Below are 17,943 nucleotides of genomic sequence, written 5' to 3'. Positions count from 1 at the left end.
AAATAAACATGAAATGTATTAATAGTACCATAATGACTGAGTGAAAAGACTGTGGGATGTGACTGAAAGCTGCAGAAAAGCGTCTAAAGGGACCTAATGGTGAGTTTGTTTTGTCACCTGCTTTAACTCAAAGACCATGAAGACTTTGATACTTTATTTTTCCTTATAGTGTCAATGGCAGTGTTTTTCAGAGATTAACTATTTATAATGAGAAACTGTGACATTTTATATTTTCTTATCATTTTCTCAGTAATGTAAATGTTTTATTCAGAGTCTGATAAAAGCCATGACTGCTCTCTCACTGAAAACACAGACGTCCTCTCGGTTCAGTCAATAAAATATTCCCCTCCGGTGGACTCTGGTTGCTCAGGGTCACGGCCAGATGAACACATTTATTTCACAGGAGGGTTGACTGTTGCCACGGCAACTTGGTTCAACACCACGTGGTTTATGAAAACCAAGGACCCGACTCTGCAATAAAACGATTTGTCTTTCATTACTTCAGCTGGAGTCACGAATAGCACCAACCAAACCAAACTGAGAACGAGCAAAAAAAAAAAAAAGCCTCAGGAAGAAGTTGTGCCACTGTCACCGGAGAACAAATTATTCTTTAATTGCAAGAAAACAAAAGCGAGCTGGCTTGTAATGGTACCCAAGGGCTGGATAATGAGACAAAACACAATCGGTAGAGAGACTGAAAGCGTCGTTTCAATGCACAGCTTAAACAAATGGAGCTCCTTAGGATTTCTACAGAGACAGAGTCAATTCTTCAGGCACCCTGAAGGAGTCTCACCGAAGAATCTCATAAAAAAAAATGAGAATAAACCTTATCAGATTAACGCTCAGTGTGAAAGCGTACAAAAATTAAAACGCTGGAAAGCCTTTGTCCTTCATAAAACGTTTTTTTTTTTTCTTTGTTATGGTTGGAGGCGCTCCAAATCCTGGGTGGAGCTTTCAGCAACAACCAGAGCATGACCGAAAAAGACACTCTGATCCTGTATGAAAGTAAATGAGTAGCCGCTGCATTTCACTTAAGATACCATTGTTATCAACAATATTTACCTTGTGTTTTACATTTCTCATATTTTAACGACCTAGAGAATGATGTCGAGGTCAAACTTATTTGTTCTGAAACAAAAATGAACCACTCTTTCTTTTCTTTTCTTTTTTTTCAGCTTCTTAACGTCTTTTCTCTTCATAAGCAGTTCGAGCTCTGATGTGTCACACAACAACAAGACACAAAATGAAAAAGCCGAGTTGCCAAAAAAACCCATAGAAAACCCACTTTCTAAATGAAGTCTGTTAACAAATGATCTCTTCTTCAGGTGAAAAGACGTGTTATTATGTCTTTAACTTCTTTTCTGAGGGTGGGGAGCCGGATTCGGCCTCTTGCGACCCCACGTGAGTCCGTTTCAGAGCGCTCTGTGCCGGGCCTCTGTCTCTGCGAGGCCTGGTGTCTTCAGCCGTGAGTCCGGTCTCTCCCTCCGAGTCCGAGGAGACGTAGAGGTTCCCGCTCATGTACGACGCCGCAGTCCGGTGCTGCCCGTTCGCTCCGGGGCTGCGTCGGCTCTGGGCGCTACTGTCTGCAGCCGCTGAGCTGCTGCACGCCTCGCCGCTGTCAGAGCTGTCCAACACCGGCCCCGTGGCAGTCCTGTGTCCGTCCAGCGTCTGAGGAGACGCAGCTGGACGTCTTTCCAGCTCAGTCCTGTCACTCCCTTCCTCATTCTCTTGGCTCTCGGGGGACATCACTGGGCTCGAGCACACAAAGTCAGAAGGGCTCAGACACTTCTCCTCCTCTCCGGCGCCGCCAGCTTGGGGCTTTTGTCCCTCGGCCGACGAGGACGAAGACAGGTCGTCGATCGAGATTGACGGGTAACTGCAGGAGTCGATGGCCGAGAACAGAGCCTGCACGGACTCTGGTCGGTCGCCGGCTCTGGAGACCACGTGCATGCGCCGGCGCCTCATGACGTTGCGCCGCCGCACCGCGCTGCGCCGCTCCTCGTCGTCGCTGCTGGAGCTGGACGTGGAGGTGGAGGAGCTGGAGGCGCCGGCGGGAAGAGACGGGGAGGAGGCGGGGCTGGACAGCGTGGAGTTGTCCCTGGGGCTCGGGGAGCGAGGCCGGGGCATCGGGTCGAGCCAAAACTCGCTCGAGTCCGAGTCCTCGTTCACCAGGAAGCCGGACTGATGCCGCTGGTGTCGGCCGCGTCTCCTGGCCGGCGGCTCCTCGCCCTCCGCTCCGCCTCGCTCCTCCCCTCCAGAGGCGTCGGGTCCGGCCAGAGAGGAGGAGGATGAGTTGTCAGAGTCGCTGTGGTGACCGGCAGCCGAGGCCGCGGCGGGAGCTGCTGCTGCTGCCGCTGCTGCTGCCGCCGCCACCGCTGCTACTGCTGCTGCCGCCGTGGCCCGCGTGGAGCGCCGTCCGCGGGCGTGGAGCTGCATGATGGCCTCCTCGCTCAGGTCGCTGTCCGAGTCGGAGCTCCAGCCCTCGATCTCCCGCCGCACCAGCGAGTCGAAGAAAGCCATCATGCGCGGGTCCTCCTGGATGGACTGGCTGACGTAGTCGTGGGACAGGCCGCTGCCGCTGTTGAGCACCAGGCTGATGTACTCCTCGTGGGTGTAGAGGCTGCGGGATTTGTCCTCCACGCGGCCGTCCAGGTCGCCCAGACTGTCGGGCTGCTGGTAGGGGCTCCACACCTGGAAGAAGAAGGAAGGAAAGGTTATGGAAAGAAGACGGAGGTAAAGATTTAAAGTTGGGAGAGACAGGAAGGCAGAATGACAGAATGACAAATGGATGGAGAAACAATGAGAAGCCAGAAGTCAGAGAGATTCCCGGTTATTGATAGTCTCTGAGCAGAACACCTGGGCCGGTGTCACCTTTCACTCTGTACAGTAACAGGCACAAAACACAGAGCTTCTGTTACTGTACTGACAAAGAAGCCGAAGCTTTTCTCATGAGATGAGAACAGTTCCTTCTACTGAATGGCATTTTTTTTCACAATATTTACATGGTCATAAATTTAACTGAGAAAAAAAAACACTTATATAGTTAGATTACCTTAAAGGGCATTTCCAGTCGTAAGCAATGTTTACCTCAGATAGCAGGTCACCTATGATCAGTTCATTTCATACCATCCATACTCCCAACTACAGTGTGTTGACGTTTATATTCGTTTTTGTTTGTTCAAGAATCTATCGTTTCAATGTTCATTAATGGGCTCCAGACTAAATTTAAAATTGTACAGTGGGTGCAAGTAACGTCCTTTTGACCATCATTTAAATGTAAAAATTCACTTTACAATTAAATTAAATCAAAATTCGGACTTACCATGGCTTCCGCATTGTTCTATTCCCTTTCAGAGAACAAAACAAACAGTAGCGGGACTCTGAGGCGTTTGTTCTCTGACCCGGAAAGGAACAATGCGGAAGCCACGGTAAGTCCGAATTTTGATTTAATTTAATTGTAAAGCGAAAATAAATGATGGTCAAAAGGACGTTACTTGCGACCACAGAACAAATTTAAAATTAGTCTGGAGCCCATTAATGAACATTGAAAAAACGATAGATTCTTGAACAAAAACGAATATAAACATCCACACGCTGCAGTTGGGAGTATGGATGGTATGAAATGAACTGATCATAGGTGACATAGGTTTCTGATTGATAGGAATCTCTCTGTACTGTACTGTTGTTTTAGACATGTATACAATTAAACAATTCACAGAGATTTGAATGCTGTTTTAACATTAATGATTAAAACACAGGAAGATGAAGTCGAATACTGGGAAGAAACTGCCTACATGATGCATCATGTTGGGTGTGTCCACTGTTATTTAACAAGCTCCGACATGTCAACAAGTACTAGACTGTTAATGTGCTGCATGCTGATGTTGAGCAGGTGACGTCTGACATGCCATCCTCAGATTTCCAGCTGAACTGACGACTGACTCACTGATAAGAAAGTGAATGTTAGAAAAACAGCACGTGTTCTGTTTCTATGTGGAAAAAAACATAGTGATGATGATGTGAAGCCGAGTCAGTTCAAAAAAATGGTTGAGACATGAGCTTCAGATGCTGCTGCCCGGTTTATTCATGAGGTCATGAACAGAACAGGACGGCGACTCAGACAGCTCGCACCGAATAAGACTAATACTACAGGAATCCAGCTGCTGTGTGCCGCCATTGTTATTCCAGCAGTAAAAAAAAACCTTAATGTTGTGTCTGTGTGTGTTATTTCAGTCAATGGATCAAACAAAAATAAAAAAAAACAAGAACTGGTAACGGATTGTGTCATGATTCAGTTATTTTATCTAACTACAGATAAAACTGATGATTGACCTGTTTGCTTATAAAACCATGAAGCTGCTGGACTGTGGAAAGCCTGGCATTACATCACAGCCTGAGTCTGGTTTCAGAAACACTGTATCCGCTTCTTCTGTTAAAGACGACAGTCGCTTTTTTTCATTGCCCACTCCACAGAAAAAGCCAGAGTTCAGTTATTGTGCAGCGTCACTCAAGATGAATGTATTTCTTAGGTTCACTTAGAGCAGTGGTTCTCAACATGGTGGTCCGGGGACCCCCAGGGGTCCTTGAGAGGGTTCAAGGGGGTCCCCAACTTTTTCTACCACTCTTTTTTTTTTGAGAATTTTTAAAACTATTATTATAGTTTTTTTTTGAGAATTTTACCACTTTTTTTTTTTTTTTTTTAGAAAATCTTCAACTTTTTCTTTTTTTTTTTAAAGAAAATTTGTTTAACCACTTCTTCCTACAAATGTTTAAACATTTTTGGAGAAGTTGTACCACTTTTTTCCAGAAATTTCTCTATAATATTTCCAAAAATTCACGCCACTGGCCTTAATTTAAATGTACAAAAGAAAGTAACATTATTCAGTCTCAGAACAAATATTTGTGTATTTCTGGTGTTTGCTTAAAAAGTTTGTCCAATGGGGGTCCGTGGTCTAATTTATGTCAATTTAGGCGTCCTTGATGTAAAAAAGGTTGAGAACCACTGACTTAGAGGACAATCTCTCCGAGCACTTCATCCTTCTGCTGCAGCGGCAGATAAATCTACTTTTTTGCGACTCACCTACTTTCTTCACCTTCTTCTTGATTGTAAAAACACAGAGACGATTCTCCTTCACTCACCTTGATGACTTTCTCCACGCCGGATGAGCAGATCATGTAGGTGTGAGGGTTGAAGCGGACCTGGTTCACTATGGAGCGGTGACCCTTCAGGACCATGAACGCCCCGTTCACCACACGGCCGGGGCCTCCTTAAAAGGAAAAAGACAACAACATGGGTTTCTAAATGTGACACGGGCAGAAATAACACACACAGGCTCAAGAGTCGCAGAGATGGAAGATACTGACAATGATTTATTAAAACAAACACATTCAGACTGCAGGAAACCACAGCCACAATCATTCAATCTGGGTCTGGACCTTAGAAGATGTAGAAAACATGGCGAGTGAAATACAACAGTCCTAAGAGAAGTAATGTAATCCTCATAATATGCCATTAGTCTGACACCAAATAGGCCCAGTGCACATATTTTCTGAGTGAGTAACACGAAGAAAAATTATATCCATAAATGTGTCACACGGTGCCACACCGCTACCAACAGTCTTATTCTTGGATTGTTGCATTTTAATCTTTTTATTTTTTCACCGTTATTACCACTAATGGATTTAATTCTTCTGTTTGAGTTTGTTTGAGCAGGTGGAAACATTCAAACTCCAGAAATAAACATCTGTGCCGCTTGATAAAAGTGAGAAGTGAGAGTTAACCTGAGCTAAATGGGATCATGGCCGTGAAGTGAAGTCTATTTTGACCAAACTGACTGAGAGCTGGGCTCGGAGAAGTCTGTAAAAACCTCCAACAGCTGAAATCAGGTTTGTTTTGCCTACACTGACGCCACTGACATCTGTAACCTTGCAGTTTCAAAAGGTCCCTGTGTGACAAACAAGCTCCTTTAAAGTCATGATATGTCATTTGACAAGCTCCTGCTTCGCCGATGATGAACAGTGTGTGAGCTTGAACCAAACGCACAAAGAAAACAAAACGTTCCTCTGTTGTGCAGCGTAGACAGAAGAATATTAACTGGGAACGAGATTTGTTTAAATTATTCAACTTCTTTTGTCATGTGGAGAATAGATGCAGAAATAAAAAGGTAAATCAACTCCTTCACATCAGCAAACAGATTCATAAATACAAGAGTGAGAGTGCAGACAGATTCTGTAACGCACCTGCTTCTGGATCCTTGGGGATTTTCCACATGTAGAGGTTGAAGTCGTCCGACCCAGACAAGATGTACTGAGGGGGTCAAAAGGGGGAGATGTTTAGAGATTCAGGTCTGCTCCATTTTGTCTGACAAAACTTTCCAGCAGAGCTCGAGGGAGAGGAAATCTCTAAATATATGTACATACACAGAGACAGGGGCCTGGAGGGGTGGGGTTAATGTAATCACACAAAAACCACCAGATCTTTGTCGGAGTGCCGTGTGCCTCATAATATACCATCAAACACGATCTTGACATGACATGACAATCTGACCCCGGTGCAGCTCCTGCTCCTCGTCTGAACTGGTATGACACTCTGTAAACAGATGGCTCCACTTAAACCTGTCACCTGAGGTAAGGTTTTGACAGAGCCGGAGTGGGGGGATGCTCTTTGTTCTTATAAATACATTAGTATGTCCTGAAGCAAGAAGGTGGAAAAACTCTAATTGCCGCCTCGCAGTCGTGTGCTGCTGCCAAAGAATCCAGTTGTAATTTACATCCATGTCTCTTCCCTTTAACATAAGTGGTGAAGACTCAAGAAGAATTTAATAAAAAGGTTCAAGTTATTATGTCATACTTACACATGAACCTTTGGGTTATTGCACACTTGAGTTCACACAGGAATTAAAATACAAATAAAATACGTTATTCCAGCTTTTTCCTCCTCTTTTCTTTATTTTTTGCAGCACTTTACCAACTGGTGGCACATTTTTTTTGTCAAATCATTCGCATTTGTTTCTAGCCGCCGCCGTCTTGTGCTGCTGGTTTTCTGACAGTGTGTAATATTCCTGAAGCAACAATTTAAACAAATGTCTTTCATTTCCCTCAGTAAATATTCTGCTGGTCTCTGTAGGTTCATTTATCTTTCACAGATTTCACTTTCTAGCTCATTTTCTACTTGTTTTCTTTTTCTTTCTGTGGAAAATAGCGATCCTTATGTCTTCATCTACAAAAAAAAAAAAAAAGGCACCCTGCGTAAAAACAAAAAAACACTCTGCGGTGCTGAACAATTAGGAGAGGAGACCATAACTGGGATCAGTTTTGCTCCGGGGCCACATGAACTCACTCTGGACAGAACACCTGTGTGCTCGGCCTGGGGTTCCCAGAGGACACGTCAAGTAGGAATGTCACACCCATAACGCCCTCCCTCTTTCCTCTCCATCAATTTCCTCTGGTGAGTTGCCACTCTGCAGCTCGGCTCCCACACCAGCCTGAGAAAATCCTCCAATAGTTGTGGTTGTGAGTCGGTGTGAGAAGGTTTTCGGAGAGGTTGAGTGGAGCGACTGCATGAAGCTGTGAAATAATCTGGTCACATGATCTTGGTTTTATCTGACCTCCTCCTTATATCCTGTAAACCCGACACCCTGGATGCACTCTCTGAAGTAGTTGGCTTTAAGTCCTGATTATAAACTGATTGTACGGCAGAAGTCTTGATAGCTCCAAATGGTTGTCAAAACCTCTAAAATATACAGCGTAGTCAAGTCTTCTGCAGCTTTAAGTTTTAAACTCATGAGACAAAACATCAGAATTAAGATTCATCAGAAGAGGGAACCAGTCTAAAGACTCATGTCTCACTTCCCTCTCCAGATGAGTCCATTGCACCTCTGACCACAACATTTCAGGGTGTGGATGGATGAGGCCGGACTGGACACGTGCTGCTTCGTCTCTGACCAGAACCACCGGTGATGTCACTGCCCCACCCTGCAGTGCACGTCTGCATCACATCACTGACGCAAGGTGGGAAGTTTAACCGCTTTAAGTTCAGTTTCAGTTCAACCCACAGCTCTCAACGCAACTCGGACGATCTGACCAATGTGCAGGCAGCGGTTCCACATTAGCTCACTGGACTTGCAAATGAACATGTGCTGTCATCGTCGCCCCCCCCCCAAAAAACGATAAATCTTCATCCTACAACTTGCAAAACAAGGGTCTGATTGTGATGCAACTCAAGCTGTCAGGTTTTTAAGTAGCCCTGATGTCCAGTAGAGGGAGCTCGTAGGAACAGCCTGACCTATTGCCACCTGGTCAAACTATCAGTCAACTATAAACATAGAGAGGACACGACTGGTAACTCGACATCTGAGAAGCAGTGTGTGGAAGTTTTTAGGGTTTTTAGGGAACATAGATGTCGAAATTACCAACAAATATGCCTTTGTAAAAAGTTGCCTAACATCGTTTGAAAAGCAGACAATCCAAATGTGAGCACTTAAAACCTAGTACAGCTGTAAAACAACTATTAATAAAGCTTTGATTAATATGACAACATGATGTCAGTCTGATTCAATGGCACATGTGGATGCATATGCCTGTAATACCTTATACATTGTAGAGCGTTGACTGCCACACAAGAGCTGAGTGTTGATTACACCACAACAAGATACCATGAGGGAATGTATTTCTTTCTCATGTAGATGCAAACCTTAAAAGTACAAGTGTTATTACTACACACAAACACATGGAACCTCTAAAACAATCAACTGTCTCCACTAATCAACCAGAGATCAATAGATGATCTTTGTTTGCGTCGGTCCAGTTTCTCTCTGTCCACCTTTGCAGCAGGTGAAGAGATTCACACCAGTGACCTTCCTCCGCCGTCCTGACCTGATTCTGTAACCTTTAAACCGCTTCCTTCTCCCCATGTAGGGGAGGATCACCGTTAAGCCGCCATGAGCTCTGCCGACACCCGAGGATAATGTTAACATAATAAACATGGCTGCGGGGTGATGTCATGTCTGAGGAGGACCAACGGGACGACCATCGGCTGAGTGCAGCCAGCGGCTTCTGGTGTTCCTCCAACGCTCACAAGTCCCCATTTCAGAGACGCAACTAATATATTCTATTTTTATTGCCTTTATTGATCCCACATGTTCCCGACATTCTTCTTAAGTTTCGTTTTTAAGTAGCCAGAAAGTCAGATAAAACAATATCTCCACTGTTCCACATCACAGCCATACGTATGAACATGTGTCTGCTCGCTCTATCAGACGCTAAATCACACTCTTGGGGGCAATATATTAAGACGCACTGGTTTCATGGCTGCATATGAACATGAAAAGGGAATTATTAGATGTCTTGTATAACGTGTTTTTCCCCCTGTGCAGAGCTACTTCTAAAATCACCAATTAATTTAACAAAGTAGTTTGAAGTGGCGACAGCAGTGGTTTCAGTTTTGTGTTCTCGTCACCTGGTCTTTGTCGCCGGCGAAGCAGCAGCTCTTCATGGTGCAGGAGTTGAAGTAGCCCTGGTTGTCAAACTGGAAGCTGGGCAGGCGCGAGTGCAGCTCGTAGAGGACGGGCGGCAGGCGGCGACGCAGCGCCAGCAGCTGAGTGCCGGTGCTGTTGAAGCGCACGCTCATGGCGCTCTGCAGGGACATGCTGCCGCCGTAACGAAGCAGCGAGCTGCGGAGAGAAAACAGACGGAAGGGAAATATTAGACCTAATTCAAATTGTATGAACCGTTTCGAACTTTTAAAGAGGTTTTATTTTATATAAGGAGAGATTTTCAAGTTGTATGATACAGGTTAATGCCAAGTGTATCTATCATACAGTTTTTGAGACCTACGTCATCAGTGTCATACTTTTTCTTCTAAAGCATCTTCTGGATACAATATAAAATTTAAATACTTCAACGGTGACCAATACGTTTTAAGAATGCCAGATGTATCAAGTATGATACAAATGAAAATTAAAAAAAATATGCAAATTGCTATTTTCTTTTTATTCCAAATTGATTGTCAGAAGGTCCAATAAAGACTCCAGTGTTAGACTTAGAATTTTCTGTCAATTATTTGATGGTTTAGGCTTTAAGGGGTTAAGTTTTATATTAATACAGTTAAAGTATCAAAGCCAGAGATTACAGAGAAATGCACACAGTCTGTATTCAAAATCTGAGCTTTAAACGAGCTGCCACAGCTTCTGTAACTATGTGAAAAAAGCAGCCACCTCTTTCGGCCATGCCCCAAAACCCGAGAGGATGACAAAAAGAGTGTTTTTTCACTCCTGTCACGTCTCACACATACTGACATTTTCCTGTCCCATACCAATCCCATGACTAAAAAAACAAAAACAAACCCAGACCAGAGAGGAGACAACACAAAAACTGGCTTTATGATTAAGATCATGAAAATAGCATTCATTCATATTAGAAATGCAATATATAAAGTTGATTCCTGATCCAATCACCTGATTAACAGTGAAACTGACTCCCATCCCGCCGGCATCCCCATTACAATTACATGACTCACAGGATTCCCCCCAAAGATTGTCAAACCAAGCCAGGATTTAGATTCCCTTTGTTGACCTGAAATCTTCTATATTTTTATGAGCTCACTCAGAAACAGTCGGCCAATCAGAAGACGGCCTCCTCTCCTCTGATTGGCTCTCCGACCTGTTGTTACCAGAGCTCCATAAAAAGGTATTTCATCAAAGAGGTATTGAATTAAATAAACCTGTGCTGGAAGCTATTTTTAATCTTAATAGTGAACTGAGAGAATTTTCTACTGAGTAAGTGTAAACATAACCACACGGCAGAGAGGCAGAGCCAGCAGTGGAGGAGGAGAAATGAGTCAGCGCTTACTTTTTTTTGGAAGCGTCATCATTTGTGCCCTAATAACCGAGGCCTTAATTAACCAAAGTATGTGTAAACACACACTCGGTGTTTTCACAAAGTCATTTTATTGATGTAAAAACATTTGTTGTTGTTTTTTTTGCAGTCAGACAGACAATCCTGCAGTTGGCAGAGGAGCCACAGCGAGGAGGAGGTCAAACAGTAAGGCAACACCGCCACCTGCTGGAGAGGAGCCAGACCGGCGGCGTCACAGCAGCAGGACGCCGTTAGTTCCTCACAGAGTAAAATTAAACACTGGACTTTGATTCTGCTGATACAGAATCTGACTATCAATAATAATACTATTAAGGGAGCAAAGTTATTTAGTAACACAACTGACGCACATATGAACACTGGATCAATCTTGGTTGATGTGCAGAAATGAGACGATACATTTCAGGAAATGTTTTTTCTTTTCTTTTCTTTTCTTTTACTTTTTAACCTTCTGTTCTGGTGAAGTCTAGTCAGTCACTTAGCTCTTTTTCAGATTTTTCCAAACGTCTCAACAAACAGCAGCATACCGAAGGTTTACACAACCAGTGCTGTGCCTCAGACACACAGCAAGGTAACGGTGGTGGCCGAAAGGAAAAAACCTGTTGGTTCTCCTCCTGTCACACACAGTTGAGGTAAGAGACAGACGGCAGGGAAAACGTCTCACCTGCGTGGCTTGCGGATGTCCCATAATCCCACTCCCTCCTTGGAGTTGGCGGTGGCGAGCAGCCTGGGCTCCACGGGGTTGAACATCACACTGTGGAAGGCTGACGGGTAACTGGCCAGACAGAACGGCTCTACAGGAAGAGATTTAAAGAAAAAGAAGACATGAATACTGTGATTAATAACAGCAAATTGCTATGATTAAAAATCTTTTTTTGTATTTATGTGTGCTAATCTTTTACAATTTAAATTACACCAGATTTGATAACAAAGCACCACTTTTAAAACATTAATTTGCAACATTCATTCTTTCTGTTTGGGCCTCCATTGCTGTAACATGCCAATATAAGAGGCCTGCAGGCACAAGTAGAAGAGCAGATAGTACTAATGTATTATTAGGACCACATGGTCACAAGGAAGGTTTCTAAAATAGAAGGATGTGGACGTCATGAAAGATGATCCACTGCATTTTTAAACATATCAACAAGTCTCAACGAGTCCAAACATGAAGGATGAAAGAGACATTTCAGCCCAACAGAGTCAATCATACTTAATACTGTTGCTAGAAAACTGAGTTGTTAACCCACTTTTTAACTCATCACTCAGCTGATTGTAGACGTTAACTTTCATTTCACAGAGTTCATTTTATTGTGTGATTCACGTTGTTTTTTTCACAAACCTGAGCAACTTTTTAATTTATCCTCCAGTGCAGGAAATGTGATTTGATTTTCTATTGTATCGATATCTTTGGGTTTGAATCAGAGGCAACATGACACATTTAAAGGCGAAGGCATCACCTCAGACTGTAGGAAACTGTGATGGATGCTAAAGGGATAGTTCAACATTTTGGCAAATTGGCCCATTGCCATAATCCCTCCGTTATTATCTCATAGCGTGGTGAATGTGCAGGTCATAACTTGTCCACAAGAGCATTTTGGAGTTGTTGGATTGTGTATTTGATGAGTTTGATGAGGGAAACCAAGAAATCCCATGAGCCTCCGTAGCGTAGTTCTGAGCAGCTCGCGGCTCTGCTCCGCCATCCTAAAAATAGTTTGCACCGACAATTAAAGGTAACGAACCTACTGCTATGACGATAGGGATTATGGCAATGGGCCAATTTGCCAAAATGTTGAACTATCCCTTTAAAGTTGTTGTTTTTTGTCTCCCAGTATCTGGACATCATCATTTACTGATTTATTGATAACGACACAGTTGAAGCCTCGCACAATGTAAATAAAGCTCTTTGCTTTCCCCGATGTTTCCTCCAGATTATTATCGTTTCAGTTATGAGAGTCTGAGTGAGTTACCTAAAATACTTCACGTCAGGTTGAATCTTCTTCATTTCTACATGCTTTGCAGCCCAGTTATTATGACTGCACAGGAACAAACTCAGCTCCTCCACTCACCTCCATGCGGCGGCTCGCGAGTGTCCCAGATAAGAACCCGTCCGTCGTCCGATGAGCTGGCGAACACGTTGTCGTTCACTGGGCTGACGGACAAGCTGTACACGGCATCGATGTGGAGGAACACGTTCAGAGTTTCCCTTCTGTGGAAGCAACATTCACCCAAATATCGATCGTTTTTACAACAGTGAGGGTAAGTACACACAATCTTATTATAGCTGTTAAGTACAATCCATAACAATGAGTATCAATTGTGTTATTCTTCGTTCTCTCACCTCTCCACATCATGAAGTATCACCTGTTCGTCATTTCCTGTAAAATGGTAAACAGACAGCTTGTGAGGTGAAGCAGCACAAGGTGTGAGTTTTTAATCTTCAGCCCCAACTGGTTAATTATCTGTCAATGAATAAGTAAAATATCCTTTGCAGCACTTTACCTTACACAAGCTCCACATTCATTTGCATAGAAGCTAGACGGTGGTCAGTGAGCAGCACTCCAAAACATTACAGTTCAGCAGCTGCAGATTGTTAGAAAATTTTCCTTTCTCAATCCCTCCAACCAAAACATGTGTGATCAATTAACTACAGTTTCTGTTGTCCCAAAGTGCACAAAAAAGTACACACTCAGTTTCTTATCTAGACTTGTATACAGGCAGCAGCGGATTGGCCTCTCCCTGGTCTTGTTTGCTCTCAGATTATTAATTTCTATTTATTCATCTACCATTTATTCTCTTGCTTTGCACACGCAGCGTCGTTGTTTTGTTTTTGCAACACATCGATCGTCAAAATGAGCAATGTTTTTTCCGTCGTCTTATCAGATTTACCTTTGACCACCAAACGCCACACTGATAATCATGCAACAACACCTGCATTTCCAACACTCAAGGTCTTAAAAGAGGAAAAGGCCCTTCTTGCCGCTGTGAAAAAAAGAAAGTTAGCAGGGATCACAGACATAGATTTTCTCGCTCTTACCACCAGAGAAGACCTTTTTATTGGTGCTGTCGAAGGCCAAGCAGAAAATGTTGGACAGGTGCTCCCCCTTCAGTTTCACAGGCTTAGACCGAGCATGGATGGCTTGCTCCATGTGCCACAGCAGCACCCGGCGATCGTCTCCTCCTGCAGACGTGCACGGATGGGATTAAAACCATAAAACTTCAAATAAGTTAAATCAAATGCTGATATTTCCTTCACAGATTGTTGCATTTTAAGAATTTCTAGAAACCTGTGCAACACAAAAACAAACAACTTTGTGGTTACCAGCTATTGCAGTGGGTTGGAAAAACATCCACTCCATCTATCTCCATAAATGAGTCTCTAACATTTAGAAAGACCCCACCCTGCACATTTAAGCACATTTATCTGACTTTCATTGTGTAGTTATGCATTTCTTTTTACTCTTGTATGCATGAGTTTGAACAAATTACATATTTTGTTGATTTCCGAGTTTAAAAAAAAGGGTTGAACATCACACAGTGGAAGACTGACGGGTAACTACTAGCCAGGCAGAACGGCTCTACAGGATGAGAGATGTAAAGAAAAAGAAGACATGATTACTACTTTATTAATAATAGTAAATTGTTATGATGATTTGTGTTACATACTATTTTGTTGATTTTTGAGTAAAAAAAGAGAAACAAGAAGTAAATACAAGACCACGCAGTAAGCAGACATTAAAGTGGTCCTTTATCTTCAAATGTTAAAGCACTTTTTTATTAGTAGCATGTGCAAAAGCCTGTACTAACTAACTAACCCCACTCAGTTGTCACAGCTTGCACACCCTTTCTGTGGACATGTTTTCTTCCTGACTTGAATGACTTTTCAGCCTCTTCCTGGCTGCAGATCACTTCAAGTCCTTTGATATTTTTTTTAGGCGGCTTGTTTTTGCCCACTCAGCATGTTTGAGATCGAGCCACAGACTTTCAAAAGATGTTTGGGTTCAGCTTGTGTTTCCTGAAGTGGTTCCTTGTGTATTTTGAGCCGTGCCGCTGAGTATCACTGTCTTGTTGTAGAATACAGTCTCTTCTCACTTTTCTTCCACCACCACCACAACAACACCCCAGTTTTACATTTAAAAGCACATTCAGCTCCAGTCAATGAGACACACTCTCCTTCTTCTCTTTTCACTCGCAACTCGCTTGACTGGCTGCAGGACATTTTCATGCAGTACAGCTGATAATTACTGGAATCCATTCTTCCCACTATCGGTGCAATGTTTCCTGTGACACACTGGCTGCGACACAGGCCCAAAGTAGAATAAATCCACCCCCATGTTTAACAGTTGAGGGTGGGGGTGGGGTGGGGTTACTGGCAAACTTTGTAAACACATGCCACAGTTACTGTATCATTTATTTGTCCTGCTTTATGTAAGTTTATCAAAAAAAGACGTGACAGCTCCTTCATATTTCACTAAAGGCCCTTTGCTTATCTCTATCAGATGCATTGATAGGCTATATTTACTTTATCCACCCTAAAATAAAATAAAAATCAACAAAACGTTTCATTTGCCCCAAAACCTTTGCGTGCATCTGTACTTCTCCATGCAGTCAGCCATGAAGGTGGCGTCAACATGGTGCATCTGCATCAGCTCTACCTACCTGACCAGGTGAAGCTCACATTGTATGTTAAACCAAAACTGCAGATCTATTATTATGCAAAGCAGACCCCCCAAAAAATGCAATCAAGCCCCGGAGCTGCCACACTAGGCCAGATGATTGTTTTTTTTTTTTTTTCTTTAATCCTCTCAGGACATAAATAGCTTTGTGATTCCAGGAGGAAGCCATGATTAGACGCATCGAGGGGCGATAAATGTGCGCTTCAGCAGCGGGTCCAGGGGGCTCATGTTGTGGGGCTCACATATGGCACAGGTCCGGGGGGGCTTCACCGCTTAGCATGAGCGGCTAACTTGGGCTAACCAGCATTAACACGGCTACTACAGCTGACTGCCTGGTTAGCAGCTAGCACATAGCAGCAGCATGCTAACACATTAAAACAGTGTTGGGTCGAGGAGGAGGAGGAGGAGGAGGAGGGAGGAGGAGGAGGAGGATTTGTCAACTTACCAGACACCAGCCATTCGCCGCCGTTGTTGGAAAACTCAATGGCGTTGACACAGCCGAAGTGTCCGAGCATGTCCTTCTTGTAGAGGCTGGTGCAGCCGGACAGCCGCCGTCTCTGGAAGTCCTCCTTCAGGAGCGGCTGCCCGGTCAGCTCTCGGTGGGACAGAAAGCCCACCGAGGACCGCATACCGCAGCCCTTCACCTCCCTCATTTTTTTTCTTTAACACGCCAAACAAAACAAAAAAATAATAAAATAATAATAATTTTTAAAAAAGAGAGAAAACGAGCCGCCGTGCCGTGCCCTTTTGTTTTCACGACCCGCAGCAGCCGCCGCGCGCGACACCTGCTCGTGCCGCCGCCGTCGTTGTTGTTGTTGTTGTCGGGGTGGATGTGGCTCGCGGCTGGGTCTGGGTCTACATTATGGAGGACCCCCCGGTGGCTGCTGCTGCTGCTGCTGCTGCTGTTGATGTCGACGTTGTTCCGGACCTTCTCTGTCCCTCAGTGTCGGTAGTCCCGGCAGCAGCTTCCTGCTCCGGCCTGAGGATCTCTCTCTCTCTCTCTCTCTCTCCCCCTGCCTGTCACTCAGCATCACCAGAGATATCTACAGCTATAGGGCTGTGCTGGATTTTACAATTACAGTACATTACAGTTAAGCTCTCATTTTATTTTAGATTTTATTTTGCTCACCATTTTTACTGAACTAGAGCTTTTTCAATGTAGACAGCCAAAGAGCGAAAGTCAAAATACATTAAAATAACCACTTTTACTGTAGGCTATAAACACTTCCAACATGAGAAGAAACTGCATTGTGCCACTTCATACAGTAACATTTAGTATTTTATGACCGTTTTTATTTTTGTTGTTGTTTTGATGGGTTTTCGCTATGATTTGATTTGATTCAGATGATCAAGAGCACCCTTATTTTGGACTGTATAACCACATTGAATATAGGCCTACAGTATGACAGAAAGATATAGCCTAGCCTCCTCAAAAATGTAATGTTGTAGGCTACAAAATGAACCCACTGTCATTCACCAATTACATCTTTAGGATAACAGAAACTTGTAAAATATAAAACTAGTGTAGATTTCATGTTCCTGTCACCAGTAGTAAAAATGACATTCATTCAGTGCTATATTGCTTTTACTCCACTACATTTCAGAGGCTGTTTATACTCAACTATTTGTCAGCCAGTTGCCTTACTTTGCTGACCAATAGTTTACAATCAAAAATGTGCGATCAGCTTATGCTGTAAACTGCATTGTTCTAGTTGTATGCACAATGAATACAGCTCTTGCAGCAATTCTTCCAAATGTTAATGTAGCCTACTGTCACTGGCTATTAAATTAAGGAAACTTGTAATTGGGGCATGTGCTAAGTCAGTACTTTGTAACTTCCTCTTCTCCAGCTGTGAAACATGGGTGGGGAAATATTTTTTCTAGTGTCTGTGTCAGCCAGTGTGGCACAGGAAACATTACACAGATAGGAAAGAGGAGGGAGGGATGGATTCCCACGAAGTGTCATTTATATCTGGACTCAAATGTGCTGCAGTCATTGGAATTGAACTGAGTATACTTTAAAGGTAAACTGGTTGTTGTGATAGAAATATTATCTTATTAGGGATGGTGTGGCTTTGTCATTCTTTAGCTATTTATTTTGTCACTGTTGTTGATGTTCCTTAATATAAATTATTCATATATTGATATTATAGGTGCATCATTTAGTTTAGTTTTTGCCAAACACAGATTTCAATATCCTCTGAAGAATATAATATGGAAGATACATGTGTGCTGGAAACAATTGTGATAAAAAGACGCAACAGTTTTATAATGAATATATCTGTTTTTTTTAATGGTTTTCAGTGATTATTACCTTCACTACCAGAGTATATGTGACTAAATCACCCCTTTGCCTCCAATTCTTGAGTAGGAAACAGATGGTAGTAACTCACACATG

At 43.3% G+C, this 17,943-nt stretch overlaps 1 protein-coding gene across 1 annotated transcript; it reads right to left on the bottom strand.

Annotated features, from left to right (window-relative positions):
- Window positions 1-588: 588 nt before the first annotated feature.
- dcaf5 (ddb1 and cul4 associated factor 5) lies at window positions 589-16,511 on the bottom strand. Its single transcript, XM_085767173.1, has 9 exons — window positions 15,991-16,511; window positions 13,907-14,050; window positions 13,211-13,247; window positions 12,939-13,078; window positions 11,537-11,666; window positions 9,458-9,671; window positions 6,241-6,307; window positions 5,140-5,267; window positions 589-2,691 (listed from the first exon to the last, which is right to left on the bottom strand). Exons 1-9 carry the CDS (start codon window positions 16,196-16,198, stop codon window positions 1,342-1,344), a joined length of 2,418 nt encoding a protein of 805 aa, XP_085623299.1. The 5' UTR covers window positions 16,199-16,511; the 3' UTR covers window positions 589-1,341.
- Between the last annotated feature and the right edge of the window lie 1,432 nt (window positions 16,512-17,943).

This window comes from Trachurus japonicus, chromosome 22 (genome assembly GCF_045865225.1).
Source record: "Trachurus japonicus isolate A0001 chromosome 22, Traja_1.0".
NCBI lineage: Eukaryota > Metazoa > Chordata > Actinopteri > Carangiformes > Carangidae > Trachurus > Trachurus japonicus.
The sequence above is the reverse complement of the archived record's forward strand: the minus strand, read 5'-3'. Positions and strand labels throughout refer to the sequence as shown.

Bases quoted from the DNA above. Each gene is read 5' to 3' on its own strand.
- dcaf5 (XM_085767173.1), bottom strand. From the start codon at position 16,198: ATGAGGGAGGTGAAGGGCTGCGGTATGCGGTCCTCGGTGGGCTTTCTG. The intron at 5,268-6,240 runs GTGCGTTACAGA...TTTCCTTTTAAG, and splicing joins CCCCAAGGATCCAGAAGCAG to GAGGCCCCGGCCGTGTGGTG. The intron at 2,692-5,139 runs GTGAGTGAAGGA...TTCTTCTTCCAG, and splicing joins GCGTGGAGAAAGTCATCAAG to GTGTGGAGCCCCTACCAGCA.